Source organism: Hippocampus guttulatus, chromosome 20, assembly GCF_054856545.1.
Source record: "Hippocampus guttulatus isolate MCC_2025c chromosome 20, RoL_Hgut_1.0, whole genome shotgun sequence".
Taxonomy (NCBI): domain Eukaryota; kingdom Metazoa; phylum Chordata; class Actinopteri; order Syngnathiformes; family Syngnathidae; genus Hippocampus; species Hippocampus guttulatus.
The window spans coordinates 1,818,426-1,828,950 of record NC_141280.1 but is presented as its reverse complement, the minus strand read 5'-3'; the positions used below and the strand labels follow the sequence as shown (position 1 = coordinate 1,828,950).

Here is a 10,525-nt window from a genome sequence, read left to right as displayed (position 1 = left end):
CTTCCGGGTCATTTTCAGGGTAACTGACAACAACATGGAGCATTTTCAACCGTTGGCGAGTTTAATGGAATTTTACTCTGAAATTGGACTGCAATACAAAGACATTAAATCTGCTCTTGATCTGAAATACAATGTCCAAGTCCTCCCCCATGATTCTCTCCTTCCCCGAAGTAGTGTCACCTCTCAATATGCTGCGCATGAGTCTACATTAACCAAGCTAACCCGGAAGTACATAAATGCACTTTTGAAAAAAAGCGTCCTCTTGCAAAAAAAAGTGTTGTCTCGCAAACTTTGCGAGGGAATGTAGTTTTTTTTTCTTCCATCTCCCTTTAGGGGCTCCGTAGTGGGGTATTACGTGAAGGCGAAAAAAATAAAACTGAGCCTCGCTTTTGCCAATACGGTAATGACGTAACACCACCCCGCCCCCCTCATCTCAACCGCTAGGCGCTACTTGTCGGCCAGCATTTTGGCGCAGTTTCGCTTCAAGCTAAACAAAGGGCATCCGGTTATTTATTTCAAATATATTTTAATTGCGAAATATCTTCGTCCTCTAAAGCGTTCACGATGAGTTCCATCAACGTCAAAAAGCTGAAAGTAAACGAACTGAAGGACGAGCTGAAAAGGCGTCGTCTCTCCGACAGGGGACTGAAGGCCGAGCTGATGGACCGCCTACAGGCCGCCTTGGACGAGGAGGCCGCGGCCTGCGAAGAAGCGCCTGCCGAAGAGGAGGATGAGGAGTTGGAACAGGCCGCCGAACCGGAGTGCATGGGGGAAGAAGAAGAGGGAGAGGGTCCGGTCGTTGAAAGTATGGAGGCTAACGAGCAGGAACCCGAAGTAGAACAGAACGGGGCAAACGCCGACGGCAACGTCGCTGACGCTGTAGCAACTGCAACTACAACTACTACTACTACTGCTGCTGCTGTTGTTCCTGCTGCTCCTGCTTCTGGCGAGGACGAGGAGATGGGAGACGGGGATGATGACGACGAGATGGATCCCATGCTCAAGCCAGACGTGGACGACATGGAGAAAATAGACGAAGACGACGGTGAGCCAGAGGAGCAGGCAGCTGAGGGTGAGTCGCCTGAATTGATCTCGCGGAGAGGGTTTTTTTCTCCCCCTGCTGTAACCCACCGCGGCGGAGAGCTGGTTCGGATAGAACGTTCCGAGCGCCCATGTTGAGCTTGACGCCGTGACCTTAAATAAGCTAAGCGTTAGCTTCAAAGTGACGCCGTTTTGCTAATACAGACGTTAGCACATTGGGCTAAACAACAACATTTCATACCGTTAAATTCTCGTTTTAAGTATAACGTACAGTCGAGCTGCGTAAAACACAAACACGAAATCGATGAAGAGGTGACTTGGTACATGACTTGGCTTGTTTGCTCGCTAGCGTCATTTTCTTTGTCTGGGAGCGCTGATTAAACTGCGGGTGGCATAATTGGTTTCTGCTTTGGGAGTTGCGAATTTGACCCCATGCTCTACATTTCTCAGTGACAATTTTACGCTATTTTAGCAGTAGTATGTTAGCATTCGCACCTTGATATTTGCCGTCGTGATCGCAATATATTTGCGCAAAAGTCTTGAGCTGTTAAAACTTTGTGTGTATTTTTGTGTGAAAGACGAAAACGCGCTGTAAAATGTCTTTATTTAGCGCGTGTTTATGTTATCCGTGGTTCGACGAATTAGGACGTTAAAATTGGCACTTTACAACTCTAAGCCGCCATTTTAATTCTGCCTAAGCTATGGAAGCACCGGGGGTGTCAGGGCAGTTAGCAGGCTCACATTTCCTTGCATGATGCATTACCTTCAAAGTACAGTGTACTTGTCCCACACTAGCTTTAATTTATACCATCTGTAGGGACATTGTTCTCATTTTAATACACGAAATTGTTTTCCCAGCCCCACCACCTCTGCTCTTAAATGTGCATTTTTGGACCAGCTTGCATTGTAATTAGACTCTGGTCATCACAGTTGTATTCTCATGATTGTACTCTTGTGTCATAACATGAGGTGTTTCCACATCTTTATCTTATGATGGTCGACTATGTAACTGACTGAACGGGCTTTGTGGGCCAGAACCCCACTGCCAGTCCGACCTCTCTCAAAGGAGCACCTCATTATATATCTTTGTTCTATTTTCAAAGGGGATGCGGACAAAGACACGAATGCTGATCAGAAGAATAAGAAGGGTGTTAAGAGACGCCGGGAGGAACATGGAAGGGGCTACTTTGAATTTATTGAAGAGAACAAATACAGCTGGTAAGGATGGGACAGAGCAAAATGGCCTTCAGCATCCCTGAAGTGCCATCCTAGCTTTGTTTTGTATTGGCTTTAAGTGCCGATGCACATATATTTAGCTAGCCTTTCAAGAACATTTTATCAAGAAATAACCACTTTCTCACCTGTTTTGGGGACTATCCCTGACTGCTCAGAGAACCTTACCATTTATTAATATTTGATACACTGTTTTAAAATGCTCTGCAATTCTGTAGCAGGAGTGACTCTCTAAAGTCAGCTTTAAATCTGCTCCTCTGAACACTTAATGTTTTGCCAAGCCAGTTGTGTCCCCAAGGTGATTCAAGGCTGCTCAACAAGAACCCAGAGGAATGTAGCAGATGTACACAGTTCACTCAATGGAGGGGAGGGTCTGGCTGGGGTGGTAGCTGAGAAATGTGGGAGGAGGGCAGGCACACTGTAAAAGTCTATAAACGTCCACGAAGGAACTCGCTCAGGATCGTCCAATCGATTGCCTCGCAATTGTAAATAATTTTCATTGTCCCCCACTCTTTGTATGATGTCGAGATGATATTTCTGTGTTTCTCTCATTGATCACGTTGCGCGTGTGTGTGTGTGTGTGTGTGTGTGCGCGCTTGTGAGATTTCATGGTGTGTTACAAGGTTTACTTTTTTAATTTTTCCCCCCCTGTGCTGATGACATCATGCATGGTCTGTACACATATACTTTCTTCTTGATCACTGTTCTCATTGTGTCAACCTTTTAGCGGCACAAAATCAATCTGAGTTCTAAATCGAATCAGCGCACCATTGGCCTTCGACAGACCTAAGCATTTTAGAGTCGTCGTTTTTTCACCCGAATGACCGATATCCACCACTGCGCCAGTATGATGATCGGATCTGAGATTTTCGAGTGGCTGTTAGTGTTTGACATTAATGATGAGCTCAAAACTTTTTCCCTGGCTCAAATGAAGTTTTCGCAGGATAGCGTCATCTTTTAAGGAGCAATACTCGAGTCCACATGAACATGCTTCTTAGAACCCTCCTGTGATTTAGGGTGGGCTCATCTTATTACAGATTTGGTAAGTTTCTATAGCTCGTATTACTTTACATACTTTATTCAGTTAGAGTGGAACCTCCAAATGATTATTTTGAGGTAACTTAAGCATTCAAAGTTTGTAGTGGATCTCATGTATGTTACACATACAGCACATTGGACAATAAAGTTGTATCCGATCCAATCCAATGGTGGAAAAGTCAGATGGTATAACCGTCTCCACTGTCCAGATGTTCCAAGCAACCGACACATCGCCTTACTGGAAAAAAAGAACCAGCTTGTGATTAAATATGTGATAACCTGGAGCTCTGTTAGTTCGATTCAATTGTTCGCTTTTAGCGCTTTTCAAGGTCCAAACGACATTGCAAGTTTTTACCTGCAGCCATGACTGCGGTTTTCCCATGTTGTCACTCATGCATTTACATGCCGACTGGGAGTTCACGTGCCACTTGACACCAGAGTGCCGTGAGCATGGAGTCCATTCGATAAACGCTACCAAGTATGAAGGAGTGAAAACTACCCATTTGCCCTTCTGAGATGACTGACAGACGCACAAGAGATGGAATTGGTGTCGATGCAATTTATGGTTTTCAGCAACCACCGCAAGACCTATTCACCCTTGGTGATTGCGTGTTTAACACTGCACGCTAGGTAAAGATGTTTATGAATTGATTAATTGAATCTCTCCTATTTTACAATGGCCAACCCTATTCCTATATCAGATGCTCACATCTGATATTTTCACTTCTGTTTATCGTCAATGCTTTCCTTTTTGTTGTCAACCAAAACAGCTGCGGACTTAATCCTTCAGATACTCGCTGAGTCAAAATCTCATGTGTTAACACACTCCATGTGACTGATGGTTGATGCAGAAGACTTTGGTCAAATAAGGGCTAGTTCTGAGTCATTTGGCATTGGAGGTTCCACTGTGCCAACGTGTAATTCGGATTTCCAAGCCACGGCCTACAGAATGCAACAAAGCAGGAAATAGGCGCCATTCAAGTCCTTGCGTCCTCTCCCTGATATCACCATTTTCTTGTGAGGCTTCTGGTGGTGCTGTTGTCTTTCTTACATTTAGATTTCACTGGATGCTATAAGGTAAGTGTCTGTCCAGGATCACAATAAGCACCACTGCCCATGATGGGTTGGAGGCTTGCTCATGTCAAATATTCCCCCACCCGCACTTCTTTTCAGCAAGTGGTGCCCGTGCATTTCAAATGACCTTCATCATCCAACTGAATGTGTTTGGTCTTTTTCTCCCCTCCCAGGGCCTCATTTAAGTCACCCGTGCCCCCCTTGGAGGAGGAGGATGAAGAGCTTGATGACACCAAAGTCTGCCTGGACAACTGTGAGTCATGGAATAACAAAAATAACTGCAACCGTGGAATTAGTCTTTGTAGTTGACAAGGGAAGGACATATAAATGTGAGTCTGTACGGGTATTAAGTCCACCCTACCGTTTTGGATTCCGCTGTGAAACCCCCCCCCCCCCCCCCGTCCCCGTCCCCGTCCCTTCCCCACCCCATATTTCAAAGAACATAACCCTGTTACGCCATTGACAGGTAAATATGACTCAGCGGGCATACCATGACAGACCACAACTTGTCTTGTAAACAGTAGGGCGATCGGCTCCCCCATTGAGGACGACACACTGCACTTTCTCTATTGCCCACAAGAATACACTTTCTGTGATTGGTTATTTCATTTTTGGAAGCTGGCAATCGCTCCTAAAAAAAAAAAAAAATCCTGATTCTGTGAAACGTATTACTCATGCAAACATGTCGAAAACTAACCATTGGCCAATTATATTCTGTATGGAATGCAGCCCTTAATGTGTTTTGTCTTTTTCCTTTAGACAACTGCGACCTGCATTTTAAGGTGTCACGCGACCGCTTTAGTGCCTCGTCGCTCACAATGGAGAGTTTTGCTTACCTGTGGTCTGGGGGCAAGGCCACCTATGGCGTGAACCAAGGCAAAGTCTGCTTTGAAGTGAAGGTGCCGTGAGGAGGAGAATAACTTTGCCGCGACCGCTGAAAGATGGCTACGTATTCAGAAATGTAATCAACTTGTTTGTCTGGCAGATCACGGAAAAGATTCCAGTGAAGCACATTTCCAGTAAGAACATGGAAATCCATGACGTGCAGGTCGGCTGGTCGTCGTCCGCATCGTCACTGCTACTTGGTGGGTTTCCTTGTGCGGGCTTAGCCGACGGTGTTGTGTTAGACTTGTATCGTGGACCGGCTATTTTGTAATCCGCTGAGGCTAACGGGCCTCTTTCTGACCGGGTTGTGATGAAGGCTGGGTGACCTGTAAAATCGGTTTCAATCAGAGCACGCTTGCTGACATCATTCCGAGAAGAGCCTTTTACAATAGCTTTTCGTTATAATGGAATGGCCAAGCTATTCTGAAAACACTCAAGTGCGAAATACATTTTTGGAGTCCCTTTTAGCACTTGGGTATCGAGTTTGCATGCGTGGTGCGTTTAACATTGTTACAATCAAAAACGCCAATCCGCGTTATGCCAAACGGAAATCTTTGTGCGATCTGTACGTGCAAGCTGTCGGCCTTTAGAATCTCGAAGCAACAGCCCTAGCTGCATAAAATCGCAAATTCCACTGACTTGTTCACATAGCCATCTTTGACCTTTTGAGGTGTGCACTCTCCTGTGACGATTTAGGTGAAGGCATCCATTCGTATGCTTACTCGAGCAAGGGGAAGAAGACGACAAACTCTGTGATGGAGGACTTTGGTGAAACTTTCGATGAGAATGACGTCATCTGCTGTCTCGCTGTAAAACATTTTTTTTCCCCCCTTACATTTTGTATTTGTGTCGTTATATTTGATCAGAGTGCCTTTAAAACGGGCGACCCGTTCATAACACACATTTTTTATTTGTAGGATTTCGACGCCGATGAGGTGGTTCTGTCCTTCTCTAAGAATGGCGGGGAGCCAGCCGAAGCTTTCCGGGTGACCAAAGAGGAGCTGAGCGGCCAGCATCTTTACCCTCATGTCATGTGTCACAACTGTGCCGTGGAGTTCAACTTCGGTCAGATGGAGACCCCGTACTTCCCTGCGCCCCCCGAGTACACCTTCATGCAGCAGGTTCCCGTTGACGACCGCGTCCGCGGGCCCCGCGCGCCAGAGACGAAGGCCGACTGTGAGGTAGGCTGCCAAACGTGCGTACGGACGGGGGCGGCCTTGACATTGCCGTTTGTGCTCACCTCTGCTCTCCACTGTTGCGTGCTGCAGATCATAGTGATGGTTGGCCTGCCAGGTGCCGGCAAGACCACGTGGGTGAAGAACCACGTCCAGGAGAATCCTGGGAAATACTACATCCTGGGAAGTGACACAATCGTGGAAAAGATGATGGTCAGTTGTGGTGCACGTATCCTGTTTCATAATTGTGGGGTGTCAAGGCTGCAGCTTTGATCACTTCTTTTTTTTCTTCTTCTTCCTCTTGAATCTTGTCATACAGATCAACACCCCGAATCGGCAACCAAAAGAATACAACAAACTCCTTGCCATTTCCCAGCGTGCACCTCTCTTTTTGGGAAAGTTCATTGAGATAGCCGCCCGCAAGAAAAGGAACTACATCCTGGATCACGTACGTCTCCTTCACGTCGCCACGCGTGCTGCGTGGCACACAAACGTCAACTCTTGGCTTGCTCTCCCGCTCCAGACTAACCTGTCTGCCCCTGGCCAGAAGAGAAAGATGTGTTTGTTTGCCGGGTTCCAGCGCAAAGCTGTGGTGGTCTTCCCCTCCGAGGAGGATTACAAGGAGAGGGTTCAGAAGAAGGTCATGAGTGACGGCAAAGAAGTCCCCGAACACGCGCTTCTCAAGATGAAAGGTGAAAGAAGCCGCGAGGCAATTGTTCAGTCAAGTACAAGTAATGCGAATTACGGGCAGAACATTGGATTCTTTTTCAATACAACAGAGAAAATCATTTGAATTGGCTGCACCTGTTTTGGGTGGGGGGGGGGGGGCCTAGTTTCTGTACTTGGACTTGAGTATGGCGTGTGAATACTTGAGCCCCCCCTGGAATTGTGGCTGAGTTAATTGCTGGGTTCATCTGTCGCAGGCTTCTATTCTCTCCCTGTGGAGGGCGAGAGCTTCAGCGAGGTGCTCTTTGCCGAGCTGCCAAGGGACGACGCCGCCAAAGTTTTAGAAACGTACAAAGAAGAAAGCAAGAGTGCCCTGCCTGCGGAGAAGAAGCCCAACCAGGGCGGCGGCACACCCAAGCGAGGCGGTGGGTCCCGCGGCGGCGGTCGCGGAGGCAAGAACCAGTTTGGCCGTAGCGGTGGGCCCGCACAGAGGGGCGGCGGCGGCAATCGTGTGGCCTACCAGAACCGAGGCAACTTCAGAGGAGGTGGGGAGGCGTGTTTGACGCCCAAGGTTGTTGACGGTGTCACGCGTGCCTCCGGCTGACCTTTTCTCTCTGGGCAGCCCCCAACCCCCGCGGTGGGTTCCCCCGTCCCCCTCGCGGCTACATGCCACCCCCGGCTTACAGAGGCGGCTACCCCAGCCGGGGCAGCTACAACCGCAGCGGCGGTCATATTCCCAGCATGGGCGGATCCCCCAGAGGCGGACCCATGAGGGACAACCTGGGCACCAGAGGCGGACACATGAGTCGAGGCGGTCCAATGAGCAGAGGGAACATGAGCAGAGGAGGCGGCGGCGGCGGCATGAGTCGTGGCGGAAATAGAGGACATCACAACCAGGTGGGTGGCTGCCCGTTCGCGAGCCTTGTGAACGTTCAGGAACGCTTGTTCACATGGCACGCGTTGCTTTGCAGTTTCAGCAGAGAGGCGGCGGCCGAGGCAACTATGGCAACAAGAACGGCAATTTCAGCAGGAATAGCGGCGGGTTTGGAAACAGGAACGGCATGGACAAGGCCCAGGCCTTCAACCAGAGCTGGCAACAAGGGGTCAGTGTTTCTCGCTTACTCCTCAGTTCAAGCATCGCTAGCGCTCGTGTCTAAACAAGTCTCTCTTTGTGCAGTTCTGGAATCAGAAGCCGTGGAACCAACAGTATCAGCCCAGCTATTACTAAGACACTTGTTCTAATGGACTGGTGGCCACACTGAAAACCACTCTAGCCACGGATCATCATCCCATCCTGCATCAAGAAGGCCGGAATCTGCGGGCTAAAGACAAGCAACGTGGTCAACATTCCACTCCAGAGAGAGACCAGCCGCCGTGAAATAAATGATGTTCTCTGAAGATTGAGAGACACAAGTACAACATTTTGTTTTTCTTATCTTTTGTTGTATATTTCTTTTGCTTTCCACCACTTTTAAAATATGCTTTTTAAAAGGAAAAAAGTTTGTAATATCAGGAACCAGAAACTTTTTCCCCAGTGATGTGCACCCCCCCCCCCCATTTCTTTTTTCTTTTGTTTTTGTTTTATTCTGAACTGTAAATATTTGTTTTGAGTAGTTGAAGAATTCATTCTCATTGTGGCTTCTGAAAAATATTAGTGGCCACTGTGCAGTTAACTCGAAGCCTCAGATAAATCCCTGTTTCAGTCTCTTGTTCCCACTTCCAAAACTGTAAACCATCTTGGTAGAGCTCCAATAAACACAATTTTGCTTGTTTTCTCCTGGTTTATAATTGATGTTCAAAGGTGTAAACGACCTTTGACTGGCCCATTTTGGAGAGATTTACTCCGACCCTCGTTGCTGTTCTATGATTTCGCCTGTTGAAATATGCACTGAATGGTGAAGCTATTTGAATCTCTCGGAATGAACAATGTTGTTTTTTGCTGTGCCTTTCACGACCCCCTCTGTACATTTCTTTGATTATTTAAGACTCTCATGGCAGGCCGCTGTTTTCTGCGTTCCTGAGCAAATGTGACCGCCCCAGAAGGATGCTTGTGATTTGGCAAACAGGCTGATTGAACTGCATCGGAAACGTAGCCAACACTTTCAAATCAATTTTGCTTGCGCTGGTATTTGCACGTTGGCAGTGTCGCGGCGGTGAGTGCAGATCCGGGAGCACATTTTTCACCAGCAAATAAGGGCTACGCAGTGTGTGCATTTCAAATCTTACACGAGCAAGTCATTTTGGTCGCAGATCTCATTTCGACCTTTCTCCATGGCTTGACAATAACAGCCTGCTTCCCTCCTCGTAATTTCAGATTTCCTGACTAAATCTCTTTTTGTTTGACCCCAAGGGATCTTAGCCCTCCTGTTTTGTGATGTATTACTGTGAGTTTGCCCCAGTACTGCCGTGGTCTATTTTTTTTTTTTTACATTTCTTTCTAAATCAGGTCCTGTATTAAACCAACCATGCTGCAGCTTGTCTTTTGTATCCTAACAGATTTTTCTTTTTTTATGTCTCAACTCTATTAAAGTCAAATATGGTTGTGAAATTTGATGTTTGTCACTGCCTAATTCATAATCCTTTGATGGTCATTATTCCAATTTGAAACATTATCACCAAAAGCCGCAACTTCACCCAGCAATCAACCTGTTCATCCACTAGATGATTGCTTCCCTTTTGGCTTTGACATAATAGCAGGTTCATCACACCTGTTGGGGAAGTGGGTCTTTCTGCAGTGTGCCACTTCCGTCGCGCGTTAGATTTCATATTTGAACCGAATGATATTAGAATTACCAGTACTGTATTTCCTACTGGACAAAGGGAAAGGCGGTGATGTCATAGTTTTCGTCACACATGAAGCGCCTACCTTTCAAGGCCACAAGAGGGCGTAAAATCTGTAAATCTGAACAGATTTCATAATGCTTGATGGTCTCGTTGTTGACAGATACATTTATTAGACGTTGCACATTATAAAAAAGAAAATGGCTGTAATAATTTATTTTGAGTGCTCCCCTTTCTGATGCGATGGACTTACTCCAGGGGTAGGGAACGATCAGCTGATCAGCAGACTCTGTAGAGGCCTGACACGAACATCATCAATTGAATCAGGTGTGTTGGAGTAAGGAGGGATCTAAAACAGGCAGGATATGGCTCTCGAGGTACCGGAGTTCCCTACCCCTGGAGAATTCCCTCTTCACACTCCTGCACGCAATGATTTGAGTGAGTAAGAGGGCCGCAAAACAAACTTGTCGAATTGTCATCATGCATTTTAAATACACTGATGGCTTTGCACTTATATTTGATCGAGGAAAAATACTCCCCCCCCCCCCCAGCAGACTGAAAAATAGCTGAAAGGATTCAGAAACGATGCAGAAGTAGCAACATTCCTGCTAGCCAGCTATTTTGATCATGCC

At 46.9% G+C, this 10,525-nt stretch overlaps 1 protein-coding gene across 1 annotated transcript; it reads left to right on the top strand.

Annotated features, from left to right (window-relative positions):
* The first annotated feature begins 423 nt into the window (after positions 1–423).
* On the top strand, positions 424–9,663 carry hnrnpub (heterogeneous nuclear ribonucleoprotein Ub). The gene is made up of 14 exons (XM_086100381.1): positions 424–1,072; positions 2,145–2,259; positions 4,560–4,639; positions 5,146–5,285; positions 5,372–5,471; positions 5,968–6,080; positions 6,189–6,452; positions 6,540–6,659; positions 6,766–6,894; positions 6,970–7,138; positions 7,370–7,657; positions 7,735–8,009; positions 8,084–8,215; positions 8,290–9,663. The coding sequence occupies exons 1-14, from the start codon at positions 565–567 to the stop codon at positions 8,338–8,340; spliced, it is 2,484 nt and encodes an 827-aa protein (XP_085956507.1). The 5' UTR covers positions 424–564; the 3' UTR covers positions 8,341–9,663.
* Positions 9,664–10,525: the final 862 nt, after the last annotated feature.